Below are 23,272 nucleotides of genomic sequence, written 5' to 3'. Positions count from 1 at the left end.
TGTCTAGCTAGTCGGGAAGTTGGTTTAAAATCGATTGCAAGATTTGTACTAGATAAACAACCACCGGACAAACAAGAATACGAGCTAATAAAAACGTTCTAATAAAATGTATATAATGCATAATATTTTTATTTTAACTGCTTCTTTTAAAACAAAGTAAGTACGCCCTTCTATTATTGTACAGATAAACCGTTGTAATTACTTATAATTGGCATTAATTAGTTATTTTCATCACAATTAAATCCGCTTAATATCTCAAAACTACCTAATATTTCGAATTTATATTTTTTATAAAATACAGCAAAAATGGATCTTGAGGGAGATCTTTATCCAGCAGTGGATCGGTACTAGCTGATGATGATACTAATGATACCATCAACACATTGTAAAGCCGCAGTCATAAACGTGTATTAATGAATTACTATGTATTTCATTGTCGGAGCCAAAATATGTTCATAACGGTTTTTTCAAATCTATGTAGGAATACTAGTGTTACATAGTTTATAGATTTTAAATAAGAAATACATTTTTTTTTAAATTGATAACCAAAATAAGCACTTAATTATTTATTAATTGTACCTACCTGATAATAAATGCATCCATTATTATGACCGTTAGATACTATAATAATATATAGTTGCAATTCAGATAAAATTCACTATCGGCAGAAAGGTTTTGAGACTATACTATTTTGGTAATTCATTGAAGTAAAAAAAAATTTTTTTTTGACTTATTATGTTTGTTCTATATTTGAAAGGGTAAGTATAAGTTAATGTAAAATGTTTGCTTACTAAGATAAGTAAGTTATAAGTTGTCTCAGTGTCGGGAAATGGGGTCATAGCCCGAAACACATATCAACATCATATTAATACTATCAACCGAAGGTACCTACTTGATGGAATTTGTATCTAAATACTAATGGATTCAAGTTTTGTACTATTCCATTTTGGTGGAATAGTAGAAAACCTAAATCAATTAGAATATAAGTAACAAGATTATTGTAGAATTTATAAAAAAACAAAATTTTTAATGTAGATTTCTACTAAATTAAAGTCAATTCAATTAATAATTAATAAACTCAAAACTATCAGTGACTTTTAACATTATCGAATTTTAATCTATAGTTTTTAATTGCTAATATATAGCCAACTCACCAGTTTGAGATAAACTGACCATCACATTTGGACGCCCCCTCTGTTAAAACGCTGCCCCTCCCCGCCACAGTTACACTGCCTGTCTATAAAACACTCTCATTTCTACCTTATTCCTCAGTCGGATTCAGTGATCACTTCTCATAACCAAATTACATTCATCCTCGAAGTCGTGAAAAAGTAAAGTCTTCAGTTCACACTAAAGATATTTCTCGAGTTACCTCCACAAAGCTTCGTTGAGCTTTCGCGTGTTTTGTCATTTTCTTTCACATTTTTGTAAATTAGCAGATTTCGAGGATGAAGTATACCCCGGTGTTTTTCCTTTTATCTCTGGCCCTCTTCGGGTTCGTGAATGCTGAGGACGCCAAAGCGGAGGCGGCAAAGGACGATGTTAAGGATGTTAACAAATTTGAGCCCTACAAGAGATTAATCCCAGCTGATGTCTTGAGAGGTGAGTTTTGTGATTACGATAAATTCATGAAAAGCTTACTTACGAAGTCGCTTAAAAAAATATTAACCGAATTTTTTTGGTGAAATTACATTCAGTTAAAATAAAAAAATATATTTCATAAAGATCGGAACCAGTTTTTATCTAATAGCAGGACATTGTAAATTGAGTATTTCCTACTGTAAAATATCGAGTGAAATTTTAAAATTTATAAATCAGAACCATATATTATTTTAAGACAAAGGACTCGCTTAGTAAAGGTAATGATTAATTAACTTAATAGATTAAAAGTATTTAAAAAATATATATGTTCTGGGTATTTTAATTTTGATAGATTATCGATGAAATGCCATTTTTGTTTTATATTTTTGTGGTGAAATTATAGTGGTGTCCGCTAGAATTAGAATTTCTTATACGATACGAAATATTTAAATTTAAAATAAAAATGTATAATATACTTATATTAATAGAAATCAGTCAAATATTTTTTGAGGAAAATTGTGTATAATTACATTGTATATATTATAGTTATTGGTTACATATTAAAATAATCCAAAAAAATATATAAACTCTTGATTTGACTTTCCCTGTTCTTTATTGTATTAAATAATAATGATTGAATATTCACTCAACCAAAAGCCAATTATTATGCAATTATTATTAATCAATAAAGTTGTATTATGATGTTATTTTTGCCGCATTATTTTTTATATTATGAATTAATAATACAAATTACCATTTTTTTAAATATACCGTTAGATAATTTATACTTTGTAGTTAAATACTCGATAAAAATAATACCGTTATCGTATAGTTTTATTCTTTGTAATACATATTTGTTTTTGGAGTTATTAGAAATTTTTTTGGTGAGAAAACGTGAAAGTTCTTAGTTGTATTGTTATGCTCTCAATACTAAGAAAAACAATTTAAAATTACTTGTATTAAATACGCGGAGATTTATTATATGGACGAAAAAAATGTGAAAACACATTGAAAATAATGACGTTTAAGTGTAAAATAATTTTGTCTATGTTTGTGATGATTTTATAAATAGCATGTATTTATTTAATTGTAAAGACGGAAAAAACTAAAAGTATCATTGACAAAAATATGAAGGTTATAATAGGTATGTCAAAAATAAAAACAATATTAATGTGTTCCGCCTGTAAAATAATGATTCCATTTGTCATTGTGTTTTGATCGACCATAATTATATCAAAAAAAAAATAAACAATAAAAATGATACGTCACAAAAGTGCAATCTGATTCAACCTTCAATGCGATTTAGATTAAAGCCGATCGCTTGTTTTTGATGTCACTTTTTAGGCAGAGAAATCATCGGAATCATTTTACCGTGCAGTTCGGCCGTGATGAAATAAATAAGATTTAATGAATCATATAGGAGCGAGTCGACATGGCTCGTTGTGTCCGCACTTGAAATCGCATGATTTTTCGCTTCGGTTCACGACTCATCACAGCGCTTTTTGTTGGTTTGAATAAACTCAATAAACACTATGAATTTTCCACGCTTGCTCCGTTGAATGCGATTACAATCAAACGTATCCGGTAGACAAATGTTTCCCAATATATGGCGCGGGTGCGTGACAATTAATTTTTATTATTTTATCACCCAGGATACGTTATTGTCATAATAAAGGTCATTTGAAGATCATTCGCAATTTAAATTGCTCTATTGTGTGCACTTTCAATAACTATACTTTTCACTTTCAACAGTCTACATATAGCGTTTTATTGTTTATGCTATCTAATGCGTATGTATTTATGACACACATTTACAAAATGTACAACTATATTCTTAGAACATAAATAAGTTTGTCAAATATACCCAATCGTTATAATTTAAAAAAAAAACACTGCTACATGCAATATAGTTTTATAAAAAGATACTTTAAAATATTCACAATACAAAAGACATCTAAAATAAATTGATTGGCATGAAAAAAAATCAATGATAAATTGACAATATTTGAATGAATACTTTATATATTATATATTTATACTTACATATTTTAATTTTATGATACTTATATGAATTTATATAATAGTAAGATAAGTACATACTGAAATATACCTACTAATTCCTGTTTAAATAGGTTCATAACCATACTCAACGATAATGACAATCATTTTATTATCTTGTGATAAATTTTCAGTTTAAAATATATATTATTCAATTCGATTTTAATATTAGTAATATAGAAAATAATTATTAATCCATAGTAAATGAATTATAGTCATAGATGACGACTGTTTCTTTGTTTTAATATTACAATAAAATTGACTTTTACATGTAATATTTTACGTATCTTCAGGGAAAGTGATACATTCTGTTTTATTTAGGTTTAGACAATAATAGCAGTTGCGATTAATATACTTTATACTTCGGCGGTTTGCTTATAAAAAGCTTGAGAAACAGTGATAATTTGTGTTAACACTATAAGTCGTTGCTAAAAAGGTAAATGCTATATTTGTTATGCATTAGCACTAATTTATTTAAATTTTTGACGTGGGTTTCAATATTAACTTTATGTATTTGAAGTGATGTAGATATTACACTACCATACTAGAAAAAACAACGACTGTGTTTAGGCAAAAGATAGTAGGCGTGAAATTTTATATTTTAATAACTTACTTTTTTTTTTAAATTTTAATAATATTAAAATTTAAAAAAAAAAGTAACTATAAAGTAGTATATAAATATATATATTATATATATTGAAACTAAAATCAGTAGAGCTTAAGACTACTGATACACACCATTCTTGTAACATATTCAGAAGTCGTTTTTTCATTGTGTTTTGACCCATACTACGAAGTATAAGGTTGTATGAATTGCTGAAAACCATTAGTAAAACTATGTTAGTACTAAAATATTTTTGGGTGACTGTCAGGATCTACACCTGATTGTAGAAAATGTAGAGCCAATTAAGGGCGGACATGCTCAGCGTAGGTCAAAATGGAGCTTTTATTGTATTTTCAAAGCATGATCCTGGACATTCCTTAAACGTTGTAGATAATCTATTTATATCATTTTGAAGCCTTATTATCCTTTATATTTATTTTAAACATTTGATGACTGCATAAAGTATTTTTATTATATACAATAGTATTCTTTTAAACCTCTCGCTCTAATGTTTTAGAATATAGTCATATTTCAGTACATAAATGTGCAGTGGTGTTAAGATTATTTACATTTATTAATTTTTAAACGCATTTATGAAACCATCAGTATAATTTATGTTGACATTATTATAGTGAAATATTTACGATAAAAAATTACATTGATAATCTCTGTAATCCCAAATTTGACAACAATTAGGCATTTTATTATTCAAAAAATGGGCAAAATTAACACATTTGAAGATAATTCTAAAGATACTGATTATAAGCTATGTCTTGGCCATTCAAATGTGATAAACGTCCTTCGAATAATGATTGCTTTGTAATAATTATTAACCTAAGAATAAGTTAGTGTTCAACTAAATTGATGTCTATTAAACTAACAGAAAAAACCGATTTGTAAAAAATATAATTGAGAGTATTAAAGTATAATTATTATAATTGAAGCTTCGTCGATGTATTTGTTATTTAGAATAGATAATCAAGATATGTACATGTCGTAGTAAGGGTAAAATCTTGAATTCAAAATCCCAGGAAATATAATAATTCTTAAATATCGGTAAGTATTAGATTTTGTCAATACTTTTAAAATGACACACTTCTCTTTTGTTCCATGTGTAATGAATTAAAGCCCGTTTCACAATTTTTAATCAAATTTTAAGTTTAAAACCTGTTTGTAGACAACACTGGTTAAAAATCAATTATAAGATAGGTTTAGTCGCCTGTTACCTTGATTATTTGAAAATGGTACTGAGGAATCACCGACCATTACAATTTGATGCGTCACATTCAATTTAAGATAAATAAATCATTAAAAAACGTTTTTAGGCTTCTACTGTACCGATTCGGTCTTGTGGTATGCGTTCTTTTTCATAATCTCAGTGAATGTTATCGCACAATCTTTAAACTTTAAATTGTTTAATTTATATTCATTCTTTTTTCATTGTAGATATAATTCAGTTGTAATCGATAATTTTTTGTAATTTGGATTGCAAAATAGTCACAACTGAGTAATGTATTTAAATTCATTCTAAATTATAAACAAGTTTTTCGATATTTTATTGTACTGAACAACGTACACACCCCGTTTCATTATCGATCATTATAATTAATTAGGTCTTTTAAAATTTCCGTCAACAAATCAATCTCTATTTAATTAAAATAAACTTATAACATCGCAGAACCGTAAGTAAAAATACAGTAAATGGTAATTCATTCTTTTCATATGAGGTACACATAAAATATAATTACAATTCGGTAATTTTAAAGTATTAATCTACATTGAATTTACGATCTAAATTATTATAAAATAAACGCTATTGCATGGTTAATCGGAGTGTAAAAAATACTTTCGCGAATATTTAATAATTAGATCTTTATTGCTTTAAAAATCATATAGTAGATACAAAATCTACTATTAATTTATTTTAAATTTCATTGTTTTGAATTCTTTTACAATAATATATTAAGTCCACTTGCAAAGTAAAATGTAAGTAAGCAAATACTATGGGTAAATTTGCAAAATAATGTGTCTGCTTGTTGGCAGGCAATGACTTTCATTTTTATGCTAATTTCGTATATCTATCTACTCATTGATAATTATTGTAAATTGCAAGTGATCACACGATATATAAATACAGATTGTATTAATTTAATTTAAATATTACTAAAATAACTATAAAATTTGTCGGATAATTAATACATAACAATATAATTGCTTAGATTTAGATACCCAATAAAAATGTTTCCTACAATTTATTTACATTTTCATTGCACATTTATACTAAAATTCTTATAATATATAATATGTATTAACAGTGTTTTTAAAACTTACACTGATTGTAATTTTACCCGTCAATAATTTTAGCAATAAATTGTTTAATTTAAATCAGGAATATATTGAAAGCATTTTATAGTAAGTATAATAAAATTTAATTATCTTGTAGAATTATTTACTAGTAAATTAATAATGTTGTAAGATTCAGTACCTATAACAATTTATAAAAAGTAGTTGAAATAAATTGAAGACTATCTTTGATATCCAGATCAACCACAACTTTGTTTGCGTAAAATACAGAGAGAAAAGATAGACAAATATACACAATGAAAAAATTAGGTATCTAATCCGTACGAACTCATTTCTCTACCTCTGCTCATATTGGAGAAAATTATTTTTTAAGATATTATCGAGAATCGAAATGAAGGTTCATTGAAAGTTGGTACCAACAATATATTATAACTACGCGTTGTTTCATAAATTCTTAAAATATGGTCCACTTAGCTCATTCGGTGTGCTTCCATGCTTTATAATTTATAATTTTTGTACCTTTTACTTTACTTTTCATACGTACTGTTTTTGTGATACTGCATAATATTATAATTATTTCTTCTTTACACTGTTTATTTGTTTTTAAATGTCATGCTGTGAAAGTTTAAAATTTATATTTAGTAATTTTCACGTTATGTAAAAATAAATAATTTTGAATTAAATTGAATCGAATTAACTGATATATAAGCTGTATAAGTTTCTTTAATTTTGCTCCAGTAGTTTTTGGGTTATATCCGAACAAACAGATATATTATACAGACAATTCCTAATTATTGATTTAATCATAATTAAGTGAAACAAATCCACGCATACCTGATAGACAAAGCGTCTAAAGTGAATATTTAAAAGTTCTAAATAATTATGATTGCTGACTTTAATGGTTGCATAAATTATGTATCATTTTTTATCATTGAATAATTATTATGTCAGTACGTGAGCAATTTAACATACTATTGCATAATGATAATTATAATTGACAATATTTATTTGAGTGTTGAAATCCACGTTTTGACGTGTTATTTATTCTGACTTACTTATTCCTTATTAGTAGTGAAACATTTTTTTGTAAAATCTTTTGTGAAATACATAAGTGAGCTTAAAAATGCTTTCAACACTACAATTCCTGGAATGAAGTGTGTTAAAACCGGCTGAGGCAGTTAAACCAGTCACGATTTTGAAAGTACATTCTCATGCAAGTTAATGTTAAATGTACATGTAAGAACTATATCTACCTCTTCTATAGTTAAGTAAGTAGGTAGACCAGTATACTTATGTATTATTAAAGGTATATCTACGTATCTACTCGATAATTTCTTGCTCTTTGCACTGTTGAAATAATCATTTTATATACATTTTGCTTACATAAGTATTTAGCATATATAATGAATGACATAAGAATTTTTTCATTTACTTAATACTCAACAATCGTATAAAAACGAAGATAGTAAAAATATACATAATATCCGCTGATAATATAATATACCTGGAATATATAGTAACCGACAGTAGTTATAACTTCTTATTATGTAAGTTCTCTTGGCTCATAGGCTATTCTTAAAACATCCTTATAGGTAATATTGTGATGAGGTCAAGTAATCCTCATTATTTATCGAAATAGTCATACCTCAATCTCATCTACTATAATTGTTTATAATCTCTGGTTCTTTTAATATCCAGTTTTCAACTCCGTAGACTAAAATACAGCTGATATAATGCTACAATGTAATACTTGATTGCCTTCATCGAGTGCCCAGAGTTGTCTCAATTTCAAAAGAGATGTTTCCATAACGTGATTCTTGCCATATTAATTTTGACCTATAAATTATTATCACGCTCTTGGGCTCCAGTCGTCTTGTGGATGGCAACCGATGTTCCTAGGTATTTCCTAAGATTGTCCGCCGTTTTTACATTGTTGACCTTTTATTTATGCATTTTATTATATCTTACGCCAAAATGTGATAATAGTGTTGTTTGCAGAAAAATATAAGTTGAAATTACAATCGCATGTGTGTGAAAAAAACTTTCGCCCAAAGTTTTGAAATAGTGAAAAAAATATTAGTATCGCAGGTGAATCTAAAGCTTGATATTATACTCCCTCTGATATTTTACTCCGGCATGTATGTGTAAACTGAGACAGAATGAGAAGCCGTAGCAATTTGGCAAATATGATAGAAATTAAATAGATCAGATATGTAAACCTAAGCAGTTGAGTCAATACATACCGTAATAATCATAAATTACCAATAATTAACATCGAATACTTCAATAACTCATTTTTTTTATATTCAGACTGACATAATATAAGAGTATTTGATAAATAATGATAAGTATTGTCTTAAGTACAAAATTATGTTTTAAGGCTTTATGTGTTTTTGTACACATTTGTGTAGGATACGAAGATACATGAAATTATTGAGCTTTCAGCCACCCGTGTTCACCACAAATATTTATTACAACCGCGCGTCGGCCCTCAAAATCTCCAACGTTGGATATCTTATTTATTATAAATATTTAATAATATTGGAATTCGAACATGGTTTAGGTACTTGGTATTATATTATGCTCCATATTGACGATGTATGCTCCATTTTTTATTATAACAGAAATCTATTAAAACCGTTCATAAATAATATGTTTTATGAAGTTTTTTTTTCTATTATTAAAATTTATTAATTAATTAAAATAAAGAATTTAACTCAAACGCTTGTGTCCTAAATACGGTAACCGTTAAAAAACAGTAATTAGGTACCCACTTACTGAGGTAATAGGCATTGCACGACGTTGTATAAGTAATATTAAATTTATATTGATAGATAATCCAAACTCTCACGGTTCTAAAAGTGTACACGGCAGTAAATTATTATTCATTATGTAGAAAGTAGGACAGCAGTAATATACATCACGTAAGTAGTAATAAATAATAATACTATAGTTTGAGATGCACTACAAGCGTATTACTTTATTATTTATTGTACATATTTTTAGTTATATCATAATGATATGATATTTTACTGTATGGTTTATTTAGATATTTTAGTTTTTAGGTATATTAGTTTTTTTGATTAGGTAAAATGTAAGTACCTATGTATTCATTTATTTATACTTGGGCAGTGTATAATATATGTCACAGTCTCGATATAAATTTAAATGGGGACGTTAAAACAATATTATGTCAAATACCTACATAAATGCAAATTTGCAATAATATTTGCATTCGTAATGCAATGTAAGTAGAATTATTTTTTTAACTACATTCATTAAACCACAATGATCTGTGCTAAATCTGTACGGATAGGCAATACGGTTTATATTTTATTTTCAGAATAATATGCTCTGTTTAAAAAAAAATAAGATACTTTACACAAAAGTATTTGCAAGATACAAAGAAATCTGTAATTATTAGTAATTATTCCAAATTTAAAAAAAAAATATATATTTGTAAAAATATGACAATTTTCAGTTGCTATACATTTCATTAACTGAATAGTTATATTGAATAAAAAATATAATTAGTACACACACGATAACTAATATATTGTAATAATATGTATTGTTAATAAACTATTGATATTTTGAATATAAATATACGATTATAAGTGTCTTTGTCGTCGAATTTGGTACAATGATTGGAATTTTTATGTACGAGTACTAAAAATATATTTAAAATTGAATTACTACTACTTAGCATAATGATTCATTCAATAAGATACATAAATTTTTGAACGATGAATTAAATTTAAAATTGAATAGAATGCTTAAATATGATAATTAGTAGGTAGGTATAGGATAAAAAAATGTTAGAAATATTTAAATAATAATTTATAGTAAAACCTAAAAAATCGGGCTCAAAACAGTTGCTATAATAGCACCTGTACAAGTGCATGGATTTTCTGGCACCAATAGTGTGAAATTAAACTATTGCGATAATTACTGTTTACACGTACAAAACGCTGACTGTCTCACCAATCTTATTCTTCAACCGTAGGCGAGACGCGTTATTGTTATTGTATCGTGCTATTTGATTCATTGTGAAAATTGGTAAACGTCAAAATGCTCTGCCCGGCGTAGTTCGTATTTTTTCGCCACTATCATTATATTATTGCGCAGTGAAAATTCAGAAGCCGCTGAACTTTTTCAATCAATGCATGGAATCTTGCAACTTGCACGATAATACGTGCTTACACGTACATTTTTTTGTTATGGTTGCGATAATACATACTATCAGTTAGTAAATCCATGCACGTGTAAACGGGCTTTAATAGTAAAATGTCACTTAAACAATAATTTTATTCATTCCGTCGTAAGGTTACTGGGTGTCGGTGACAGTATGTACAAATTCATAGAATTAAAATCAGTTACCAAACCAAAATCATATTGTCAAGAAACACGTCTTGCCACCAAAGAGGCATAATCAATAACTAAGATCCAAAAAAAAGTACTTAAAAAAAGAATTCTAGGTTTTTTTTTTTAAAGATATTTCATTAATATCACTGTTAGTTTTTAATGCTCTGTTACGTTTTTATTTAGCTGATATTTAAAAAATATATTCGACTTTTTACGAATAGCTGTATATATTATAATTATAGATTATCATCTAAATAATATAAAATGTAAATATTTGCTACTACCTTTATAGTATTAATATTAACATGAGATTTCTCCAATTTTAAATCAGATTTATAAATTTTTAGAGTGGCTTTCTCCTAAAGGCTTTTATTTTTAGCAACAGAATTATTGATAATATATCAATATTGGCAAAAAAACGTGCTGATTCTTTATCTCTTTATAAAAGGTAATAATTCAAGAGAACTTTCTACGATCATTTATTAAGTTGTCTTGAGTGAAGATTTATAATGCGATTTCGCGATTTAAAGTTGAGTCAAGAATGCCATTTTAATCTGAATTATTTATGAACCGCAGAGGCGGAAAAAATAATACAAAACTTGTTCTGCCATACAATTACCGTTTTTGGCAAAGGCTACTTTTAAATTAGGTATCTCAAATCAGATAAGTTAGCAATTATTGTTTTTGACATACAAAAAAGGTAAACATCGGATAGGTAAAAAAAAACTTAATAATGTCAACCGTTATGTGTTTATACACCGAGACTTCATACGGTATTCTGTTTAGTATTCATAATATGTCATAATTATGTTTCTCAAATTCGTTTAAAAAGTATTAAAAAATTATATATTATATAGTTTACAAAAAAATAACATACTTATATTGTCAGTGATTAATTGTATAGTAAATCAATGGAAAGATAAAATTTAAAAAAAATATAGAAATACGTTAGTGAATCAATTGAATTATATTATTAGAAAATTCAAATATTACTGTCTACATCAAAACATATTTTGTATATCTTTTCAACTCATGTCATTAAAAGGATTTAATTTTGTTAATAAGTGAGATTTGAGTTTTCACATAATGGAAGTCAAATCGACAGATTTGTTTTACAATGATAATTATATTGGTAGCCGAATGGTCAGAGCCCAGACTATTGGCTCCTAGTTCTGGTTGGAAATTATTATTCTTGTCAGGCGCGGGATATAAATCCGTGCCCATGACACTAGAGCCAGACAATCTGGCATTAATATCGTCATCGACGTACTTTAAACATAAAAAAAAATAAAAAAAATATTTTTCAGTAAATCTACAAAATAAAAAGTTCGCTATTTCAGAAAATATTAACAAGAAAATTAATTATTTTAAGAACTGCATTCAGAACAATAATACAAAATAGAGATAGCCATTGTCCGGCTATATGAAGTCGTTTTCTTTGCGTAGAACCATTGCCGACTCAAGTAGAAAGCCGATACATTCACAACGACTGGTCCTACTTTTTCCGCCCCTCCCGTTGTTGTCTATGTATGAACTGTCATTGCCTGTCATTATTCTATAGAGTGCTCATACTGACGCGTCTCTCGTATTCACACAGGGAATGGTTTGATTTAAAAAGATAAGTTACATGATAAATAATACACTAGTATTAACACACCTTCTACAATAATGTAATGCATAGATCAATGCTACATATTTTTTGAAAATTGATGTCTATTACCACCAGTTTATGTTCAAAGGACTACTCTCACTTTGACAGCTGGTGAATAACAGGAATGTTTATTATTTATTAAGAACACTGATGGTTAATATATTTGATTTGAGATTTTTTTATAATTCAATTTGAAACGAGAAAGAGCGAATCAATATGTCAAGCACTCTCTGATTTTGACAGCTGAAAAGTGGACCACTCGTTGTTTGTGCAAAAAGTTATGCTCAGGCTTTAGTAATCTAAAGATGGCGGTGGTAGAACGCATATTAAAACCGCAATTTTATTATTATTAACTTACAAATGAAACGTTATTGTATTATACTATCATCTTGCTTCTCAGTACGTCTATCAAATGTAAACATAACGCAGCAACACTTATGCCCAGTTTTTCCCTACGTCTTTGCCTAAGTCAAACCAATATAAAATTTACCGGTTTCACGTTTAGCTTCACTAAGTCAATTATATACGTATTTTATCTTATTCTTGCATATTGCGGAAATTATACACGTGATGTTTTAAGTACCTACTAAAGCAGTATATATTTTTTCTAAAATTTGGTAAGTACCGACACTGATTTTCCAGTAAAAATCACTGAAGGTAATTTCAGTTAGACATTTTTAGTGCCAGTTTTGCATACACCAAACATACAACGTAAATAAAATTCACAAGAGTTTGTATGAAAATTAGTGATTCAAGTGATCCATGGCCCCCACATCCTAAAGCGGGCCCCTAGGCTAGGATCTTTGGCGGCCCCCCTACCTATCGCTAAGGATAATGTGATATGTAGGATAATGGGATAATGTGATACTCTACAGTAGCGTTTTCCAAATGGTGTACGCGGTAAAATTAATGTGTATATTTTGTTTTTTTTTTTTATTTTAATACATCCAATTGAATTATGAAGTTTTCAAGTATCGATAAACACATAAAAATTGTAGATATCGCACTACCACATATTTTTAAATAATAACATTATTGACAGAAAATAGCTTAAAGCAATTACTATTAAAGGAATTTTGTGATGTGTGTTTATCTCACTTATCTGGTCGAATTGCCTCACCGGGCCACTCCTGAGCCCGGGCCCTGTCAGCCCCCCCTGTGGGGGCCATGAAGTGATCCGTTTTTGCTGTCACTTTCTTAAATTTAGGCTCCATCACATTACAAGAAGGTATTCTTACATTTTTGAATAAAACCTATTTTTGTAATAGCAGCTTAAATTATTGTAAAATGTAATTTTAGCTAGCACTAAAATAGAATAATACAATTCTATGCATTGGACTAGAATCTATCTAGGTAATACCTATCAATTTTTAATGACAGGTTTATGTTTTAAATACATTTTATTTAATATATACAATGATTCTGTCACTCGATTAGTTTCGTGATGGATATTTATAATTTACATAATATTTACGTAAAGTCTACATCCGTTGTGCGGTCAAAGAAAGTCAATGACCATAAAGATGTCACATTGTGTGCTTAATCCGGGAAAAACGTACAGTAAAAAATATCAATAAAGGATTACATCACTTTGTTTTATTATTTATTATTCGGCTTGAGTCCAGTTATACCGGGTTAATTCTTTTATTTTTCAACACGGCGAACATACTAATAGATATTATAATCATAATTTATTGTGAATGAGCTCTTAGGTCAAGGCTATTTATTCACTATGGGAATATTTCTTTACACTATTTTTCTTTCTTTAACGATACTATTACATTTTACATATTTTATCTATAATTTTACGTTAAGTTAGATAAATTATCAATGTTTATGTCAACTAATTTTAGTTAACTTTGAACACACAATAAATATTTACACCTAGGTAAGGTACCTTATTTTAAACGGAAGATCCTAAATTCTGGATTTGTGTGCACACTTAGAATTGGAAATAAATAATAAGATTTATTTATTAACCGTAAATTAACAATAATAACGAATTAAATTGAGTAAAAAACATAATAATTTATTCAGTCACCAAGTTAATTAAATAAATCGATTTCAAACTTAGTTTTTTTTCGGGTTAGCTTTTATTTGTTAGAACAGATTTTATAATAATAGGTATATTAAACATACATAATTTGAAAACATCTGATGCATATACACATGAGAAAAAACATTTTGTAGAAAAAATACGACACCCGACGGGACTTGAACACGTATCTGCTTGATTCGCACCAGTATGCTTTTCCAATTAGGCAACGGGCATCTTACTAAATTACGACAATTTAAACTAGTATTTGTTACATGAAATGTTTATCAATTTGCGTTATAATATTGGCTATCGGTTTTAGTATATTAAATTGAGGTAGGTATCAATTAATTCCTTAATTAGTAACCGACGTCGTGGATCACTCCATTATTTATTTATTATTTTTTTTCTACAAAATGATTTTTTCTAGTTGGTATATGCATGATATGTTTTAAAATTATGTATGTTCAATATATAGAATGTTACATTCTTAAATATTGTGTCGTATTCTTTGAATAAAATAAAAAGTTTATTATATGTAGGTATATTATGTTTACTTATATTTTTTTAATAAAATAAAGCAGTTACGTAAACGTATCTATCGTTATATATTTCTGTGCCTAATATGATACTATTAATTGAATTTTTGGTTATATATGACTTGTAGCCCTTTTTTCGTCAACCCTTCAATTTTATTTAAGTATACATATTTAGGTATATTAAAAAATTATGTTTAAAGATAAAATAAATTCGGTATCCAAAATTCTTGAAGGAAATGTCAAAGTATCGTCGAATATAAATCGATTCCACCTACTTTTTTTTAATAAAGTTCAATGACAATTTAAAAAACATGTTTTATTCGCAACGCTAAGAAAAAAAAACGACAACCATGGCATGTTAGGGTCATTGAGATGTATCTTTATGGCTAGACAAAATGATGTCAAATAATTTATACCAGAGTCAAACTATAATAGATTGTATAATAATATATAAATAAAGGCATTCTATAAATTGCTTTCAAAATTATTACATAAGATTGACATAATCTACAATAAAACCAAAATAATAATTATTTACTTTTCCGACTGCATTATTAACGTTATAATTGTAATTGGGTACTTATTTTACCTTGTCATCATGGGAAAACTTTTTAATATACTACTTAAAATGCCTTATCATTACTGTTATTACCTCGTGTTTAATTAATAAATATCAAACATTAAAATACCTTTGTCATTTATTTTATTACATTATTTAGTATTAGTATTTCTATATATTTTTTTTACTTCAAGACTAGTTTTATCCTTCGAATATTATCAATTAGCAACAAAAACTATACAAATTTATTGACAAGTAAGCGGAACATTTAATTACCACATTTAAATAACATGCTAATTATATCAAAAGGCCATCTAATGCCGACAAAACATCTGTGTCGTCAGCGCCGTAAGGATTGTAACACGATGTAATGAACTAAATAGAGTGAATAAATAAACAGTCTTTATCGGCCCACGTGCTCGTCGTAGGTCAAAATTGAGTTTTTATTGTATTTTCAAACCATGATCCTGGACACTCCTTAAACGTTGTAGATAATCTATTTATATAATTTTGAAGCTTTATTATTTTTTATAGTTATTTTAAACATTTGATGACTGCATAAAGTATTTTTGTTACATAAAATAGTATTCTTTTAAACCTCTCGCTCTAATGTTTTAGAATATAGTCATATTTCGGTACATAACTATGCAGTGGTGTTACGATTTTTTACATTTATTAATTTTTAAACGCATTTATAAAACCATTAGTGTAATTTATTACGAGATAATTTTTGTAAAATATTCACGATAAAAAATTATATTGATAATCTCTGTGATCCCAAATTTGACTAGAATTAGGCATTTTATTATTCAAAAAATCGGCAAGATTAACACATTTGAAGATGATTCTAAAGATACTTATTATAAGCTATGTTTTTGACCATTCAAGTGTAATAAACATCTTATGAATAATGATTGCTTTATAATAATTATTGACCTAAGAATAAGGTAGTGTTTTTTTGAAATACGCCATTTTTTTTGTCATTCCCCAGTGGTTAAGCTACAACATACGGCCGTAGCCATAAATTGACAAACTATAATTAAAGTAGGGAGTAAAATGATATTGACGCGCGTGTTTGAACATGTACCGTTTAAAAAATATAAAAAAAAATCGGTTAGGTACATGTTCAAACACGCGCGTTAACATAATTTTACTCCCTACTTTAATTATAGTTTGTCAATTTATGGCTACGGCCGTATGTTGTAGCTTAACCACTAGGGAATGACAAAAGAAATGGCGTATTTCAAAAAAATACTACCTTATTCTTAGGTCAATAATTATTATAAAGCATTCATTATTCATAAGATGTTTATCACACTTGAATGGTCAAAAACATAGCTTATAATAAGTATCTTTAGAATCATCTTCAAATGTGTTAATCTTGCCGATTTTTTGAATAATAAAATGCCTAATTCTTGTCAAATTTGGGATCACAGAGATTATCAATATATTTTTTTTTATCGTGAATATTTTACAAAAATTATCTCGTAATAAATTATACTAATGGTTTTATAAATGCGTTTAAAAATTAATAAATGTAAAAAATCTTAACACCACTGCACAGTTATGTACTGAAATATGACTATATTCTAAAACATTAGAGCGAGAGGTTTAAATGAATACTATTTTATGTAACAAAAATCTGTACCCGAGAAGCATACGGATGCAAGTCCAAAATTTGAAGAAATGAGTTAATGATGACAACTTATAGTTAATGATCATGTTTATCAGTGGCAGAGAGATGCAAGTCCTATCTTAAAGAATAAAGGATTTTCAATGATGTATACGGATGCAACAACCATAACACATTAGAAGCAGAAGGGTGTACATGGACTTGCATCCTTATGAATCAGTTAAATCAGTTGCATTCCGACTCAAGTCCAATGTACATCCGTCTGCTTCTATGGTAACTGTCTATGCTTTTGACTTACGCATCATTATTGATCATTATATTATTGTTTCTTCTCAAAGAGGAAACGCAATAGGTACAAAGCATGTCCCAGGGTGAGTACATTTTTCATTTATAAATTTTGGAAAAAAAGCGATGTTGCTATATGTACTTAGATCTTTATACTGTTTTATCCGTAGCACGTACAATTTTCAATCCATACAATACTAAAAATATTCTTATTTATGTACAGAATATTCTGACTGAAATTGAATTGCCTTCAACGTCGAAGAAATCCCCGGATCAAAATTCAGCAAGGCTTACATTAGTTGATCCAATATACGACTCTGACTCTGACAAAGATCCTGAATAGACTATCAATAGCTCTACCAATTCGGACAATAAACACTTTATTATTCTCCCGGTTCATTTAGAAGAAATCCCCACCCCCATTCGTTTAGAAGAGACTGACAATCTAATTTTGGAAGAATCATCAGCTCAAAAGAAATCAGTTGGGAGAAAACGTGTGATTAATCAGGCTAAATAGAAAAGACAGCGGGCAAAAACCAAACACATTACAGGAGTTCAATACAAGTCTACTGTTAGCAGTAAGTGGATACCGGCCAAAGCATTGCATCGGAGTTCTTAATAACCTATAATAAATGCTTTCTAACTTTTCATTAACATAACAGTATTATACACACATTGATCCTGTAGATCATTGCTCCGCAACCGTTATAACGCGGCACACTAGTGTGCCGCGAGATGTTGCTGGCTGTGCCCCGGCACATTTTTCCGGTAGAAGAAAAAATCAAATGTTGTCTATTATATAAAATACTTTGTGCAAACGCAGACGCAGATAAGCAGAAATATTTTTTTTTTGTAGAGTATGTAATCGAAAAAATATTTATTTTTAAGCACCTTTATTTTCTACCTCTAAATGTATTCATCTTTTTGGTATCTGGATCGGCATCCAAGAATTCTTCGCACCAAATAGTCGTAAAATGGTTAAACAACTACTACTAACAGTCATGTACTGCCAGTCAATTCAGTCAAATTTTCAATTTCATTTTCAAGCATAAGGACTCAAGTCCACTGAAGTCAATAACTATATTTTTAAATATTTTTTTTCTATGTCTTCTACATATAAAAAATCAAAAAAAAAACACAATTCTTATTGAAAATTAATTGATTTTCATAAATTATTTTTTTTATAAATCTGTATAAATATTTTTAAAAGTTATAAGAGTTTAACATAAAATAAAATAGTTTTTTGGCTCTCCTGAACATTTCATGTTTTGGACTTGCATCCGTATGCTTCTCGGGTACAGAAATACTGTATGCAGTCATCAAATGCTTAAAATAACTATAAAGGATAATAAGGCTTTAAAATTATATAAATAGATTATCTACAATGTTTAAGGAGTGTCCAGGATCATGGTTTGAAAATACAATAAAAACTCAATTTTGACCTTCGACGAGCATGTCCCCCCTTAATACGAGTACTATCGACCGAAGGTACTTGATGGAATAAGATTTAAAAATTTTATATGACGTGCAATGTAAAATAAAATTCTAACATATAAGTTAAAATCGCACCAATTAATAAATGATAATAATTTGCATTGCATTTATTATTGGTTATCCAATGTACGAGTATGTATTCCTTCTGTTTATCTACAAAATAATCAATGCAACTGACTTGAAAACAAAATACCTACATGATTTATGTTTGTAATTGACATTGTTGTTTATTCTATAAACATGACTGCTTGTAAATATATATATATATATATATATATATATATGGTAATTAAAAGTAGTTAAATAGGTATATATTATATTATTAAAATTTGTTGATAGTTTGTAAGTTCGATATCTTATTTTTTTACACAATTTGTGCAAATATACGAAGAAAAGTATATTTTTTCTTAAGATATTATAAAAATATTTAAGAAATGAATAAAATATTTTGGGTCTAAACCCACACCTGAGTCTTTTAATGATTTGCATAACAGCTCAGATTTGGATAAATTACCATAACAGCTATAATAATATATTATGCAGGTAAACTATAAATGGAAATCGGTTTTTATAGTTGTATTTACATAATGTTAATGTAGTTTATAGCTATTAATTATTTCGGTAAGTATATAGTTTTCTACTGAGTTTTTTTTAGTGAATTCGAGCATTAGTGGAATAACCTGACGTGGACATAAATTATATTATTACCATCTACTCTTTGACCATATTGTCAGATTATGAAATAAAATACTAGTGTTGAATGAGCTTTTTTGGAGTCCTTGAATTATATATTTATGAAATGTATTCAACGTAACTATTGCACAAGTATCACATTAGTGCAGATTTATTAGTTATGCATATTATATGTTTATTTAATCGATCATGATACCAAACGATATATTACAATACGTATAGTTGTCGCTAATCGAGTAAGTTGATTCTGTCGAATATTATATAATACTCGTATTATCAAGTTGTAATTAAGAGTACATTTCGTATTCAAATTTATGAAACCATCTATTAGAGTATTAGACAATAGTCAAAGTGGTTAACGATTAGATAACCCCAGAAGAAATAGTCTTATAACTTTCACAGAAATCCAACGATACTATATCATCATTTCCTTTTTTATCTTTCTAGATTTCCCCGGAATGTGCTTCGCATCCACCCGTTGCGCCACCGTAGAACCTGGAAGCACCTGGGAACTGGCTCCATTCTGTGGACGTTCCACCTGTGTAGTCTCCAAGGACCAGCCCTCAAGACTTTTGGAGCTTGTAGAGGATTGCGGACCTCTGCCATTGGCTAACCCCAAGTGCAAACTTGACACAGGTATTATATAATTCAAAATACTATTATACTTATTATATTTTTAATTAAAAATGTACATTTTAACTACAGAAAAATTTAATAAAAAGTTTTGCAATATAATTGTGGATATTATCTATTTCGCAATTAATAAATTATTGATACTATTGATGTTTCGATCTAAAATATTATTTTCTCATATCATTGGATTCGTGACATGGATCAAAGATTAACCAAAAATAAGCAGCGTGGCAAAATATTAACCTGTAATATTTGAATAATTCTCTACGGATCAAAAACTTGATTGATTGTGGATTTAAAAAGCTTAACTAAGTTGTTATCTGTCGGATATATTTTATGTAAATTTTAATGGATAATCTTAAAATATAAATTATCGTGACTTTATCGCATATCTTATTTTAATAACTTTTCGGAAGCAACAAAAATATGGAGCTTTCGTTGGAAAAAATTAAGTCTATTTTGAAAGATATTTTATAATTATTATTTTTTTTAACGAAAACTTTATTAATTATGTGTTTTTGTTTAGTAGTTAGTGACTTAATTCTCATTATTTAAATTTAACGTAGTTATGCAGAATGTAGCCAGTCCACAATAATGTCGAGCTGAGATAATGGCACTTTAGAAACAACATGATATTAAAAATATATGTAAAATGCAAAATGTAAAATTGTAAATAGTGTTTTATTTCAATAATAATTTTTTTGCGGCTTGGCTATTTTCAATAGAACGTAGAGAAAACCTCCTCGCATCTGATCTATATATCAAATCTCATTTTTTTTTATTTTTTGTGGACTGGCTACTTTCTGCATAACTACACTGCATACTAGATCGATGATATAGAAATTAAGTTTGAATGTTTTATGATTGCCAACTTTTGCAGAGGAGATGGCACTCTTAATAAGTAATAATATTTTGCGATACCCACTGTAGCGCGACATAGTGGTTAATAATGGCTGGCTTCAGTGACGTCCCGTGGTGGTTGACAAATTGAGCGTCGCTTGGGGGCGGCAGTTACTCGAAGGGCGGAAAATCGAGGAGAATCATTTGATATTTATTATATAGACATAGCTACTTAAATTTAGTAATGACGAAAAAATATCTTTCCATTAAAAAAATCACTAGTTGGAAACAAAACGTTTTAATTAACATATAAGTTTGAAAAGGACGGTTTTTTGTCGTATTCGCGATGTCTAGTTTACATCTGTTGCCCTTCGACGTCCTTGGTAACCAGAAACGATTTGATTTATTAACCAGTACGCACAGAAATTGCATTGGCCGTCGAAACTGAAGATGCACCCCCCTCTTACAGAGCGTCCCACCTACCGCTCTTCGTCCACAATTTAATATTGTTTTCAGTGCCATATATTTTGTTAGTAATGTATCCATACAACACATATCTTAGATATTGGAGTCATGAAAGGATGATAAAAATACTGTATAAAAAATGGGCGGTATTTTGGCGCTGCCAAGAAGCGGCATTTTGACTAGGGACGTCATTGGCTGGCTTATATGATGATGGATACAACAAGAAGAGACAATCATCCAGTATTGAATCAAAAGTAGCTTAGATGATGAAGATATTGAAATATTAATGTATATTTTTTTAACATTACAGAAAAGACCAACAAGACCGCTCCCTTCCCCGTATGTTGCCCAATCTTCACATGCGAAGAGGGAGTGAAACTGGAGTATCCTCCAATTCCAACAACTGGAGCCACCCCAACCAAGGATGCCGAGACATCAGAGAAACCCAAAGCCTAAACGTTTGGGCTAGTCAAAAAAATACTATCTGTCTAATTCTTTAGACTCTCATTGGGTAGAGGCACAAACTATCACCCAAAGCTTAACATCCATATTAGAAGAAATCACACATTTAATCATCTTTTGGAAGTAGACAACGGTATGATTTGGTTCAATATTTGACCAATATCTGCATAAAATTTTCCTCAAAATTTTTAGTTATATTTTAAACTGAAAATTTTGTAAATTAAATCCGTGATAATTTTAAAAGTTAAATTAACAGTTTTTTTTATTTATTGTTAATACACAATGATTTTAATATTTGGTTTATGTCGGTTATTTATCAAGATTTATTTAATAAAGTATGTAGTCATTTTAAATTATTAATTATTATTGATTTTCGTATTCAAATGAAATGGTCGCATTTTTGTATTATATTAAAAAGCATTAAGTAAATAATATCAATATTTCATTTACTTAACTATTCACTATTATAATTGGGATTATTAAAAAACCAATAACTTTGAAAGGAAGTAATAATATATAACATTAAATAACGTATTGTATCTACCTTGAATAGTATTAATGCATTAATTTTAATATTAATATGTTAAACTGCGCCATTTTAATTTAGTTAATAGTTTACGATCCATAATCAGACCATTTCATTTTCAAAAGGTTTCTTTTTATTATTTTTTTACCTATTTTTTTTTGTAAAATTTTGTTTATATTTTTACTACAGTGATTAAATAGAAAAAATATATTTATATTTTATAAAATGGTTGTTTTATTTTTTGATCATCATCATCAGGGGCGCGACAACCCGATGTGGGTCCTGGCCTCCTCCAACAGCTCCCTCCACCTGTCCCTATCCAATGTGGCCGCTTTCCAATTTGGTACCCCCAGAATACGGCAGTCACTGGCAGCTCCATCTAACCAGCGAATCTTTGGCCTCCCTCTTCTTCTACGTCCTATTGGATTGCTGGACATCACTCTCTTTGCCGGTTCATTGTCATTCATATGGTGCACATGACCTAGCCATCGCAGTCTCCCAATCTTAATTGATTGAACTGCGCTGCAATCTACGTACAGTCCGTA

The 23,272-nt window shown here is 28.5% G+C and overlaps 1 protein-coding gene across 1 annotated transcript; it reads left to right on the top strand.

Annotated features, from left to right (window-relative positions):
* Positions 1–1,270: 1,270 nt before the first annotated feature.
* Positions 1,271–22,485, top strand: LOC147065175 (uncharacterized). Its single transcript, XM_085956703.1, has 3 exons — positions 1,271–1,602; positions 20,249–20,437; positions 22,050–22,485. The coding sequence occupies exons 1-3, from the start codon at positions 1,449–1,451 to the stop codon at positions 22,193–22,195; spliced, it is 489 nt and encodes a 162-aa protein (XP_085812829.1). The 5' UTR covers positions 1,271–1,448; the 3' UTR covers positions 22,196–22,485.
* The last annotated feature ends 787 nt before the right edge of the window (positions 22,486–23,272 follow it).

The sequence above is a fragment of the Rhyacophila brunnea genome, unplaced genomic scaffold, assembly GCF_057557595.1.
Source record: "Rhyacophila brunnea isolate RB1 unplaced genomic scaffold, BYU_Rbru_1.0 scaffold_6, whole genome shotgun sequence".
Lineage (NCBI taxonomy): Eukaryota > Metazoa > Arthropoda > Insecta > Trichoptera > Rhyacophilidae > Rhyacophila > Rhyacophila brunnea.
The sequence above is the reverse complement of the archived record's forward strand: the minus strand, read 5'-3'. Positions and strand labels throughout refer to the sequence as shown.

What these genes read in the sequence shown, in the direction of transcription:
- LOC147065175 (XM_085956703.1), top strand. Translation starts at nt 1,449, where the DNA reads ATGAAGTATACCCCGGTGTTTTTCCTTTTATCTCTGGCCCTCTTCGGG. An exon ending in CCCAGCTGATGTCTTGAGAG is followed by an intron (nt 1,603 to 20,248) that starts GTGAGTTTTGTG and finishes TTATCTTTCTAG; the next exon opens with ATTTCCCCGGAATGTGCTTC. An exon ending in CAAGTGCAAACTTGACACAG is followed by an intron (nt 20,438 to 22,049) that starts GTATTATATAAT and finishes TTAACATTACAG; the next exon opens with AAAAGACCAACAAGACCGCT.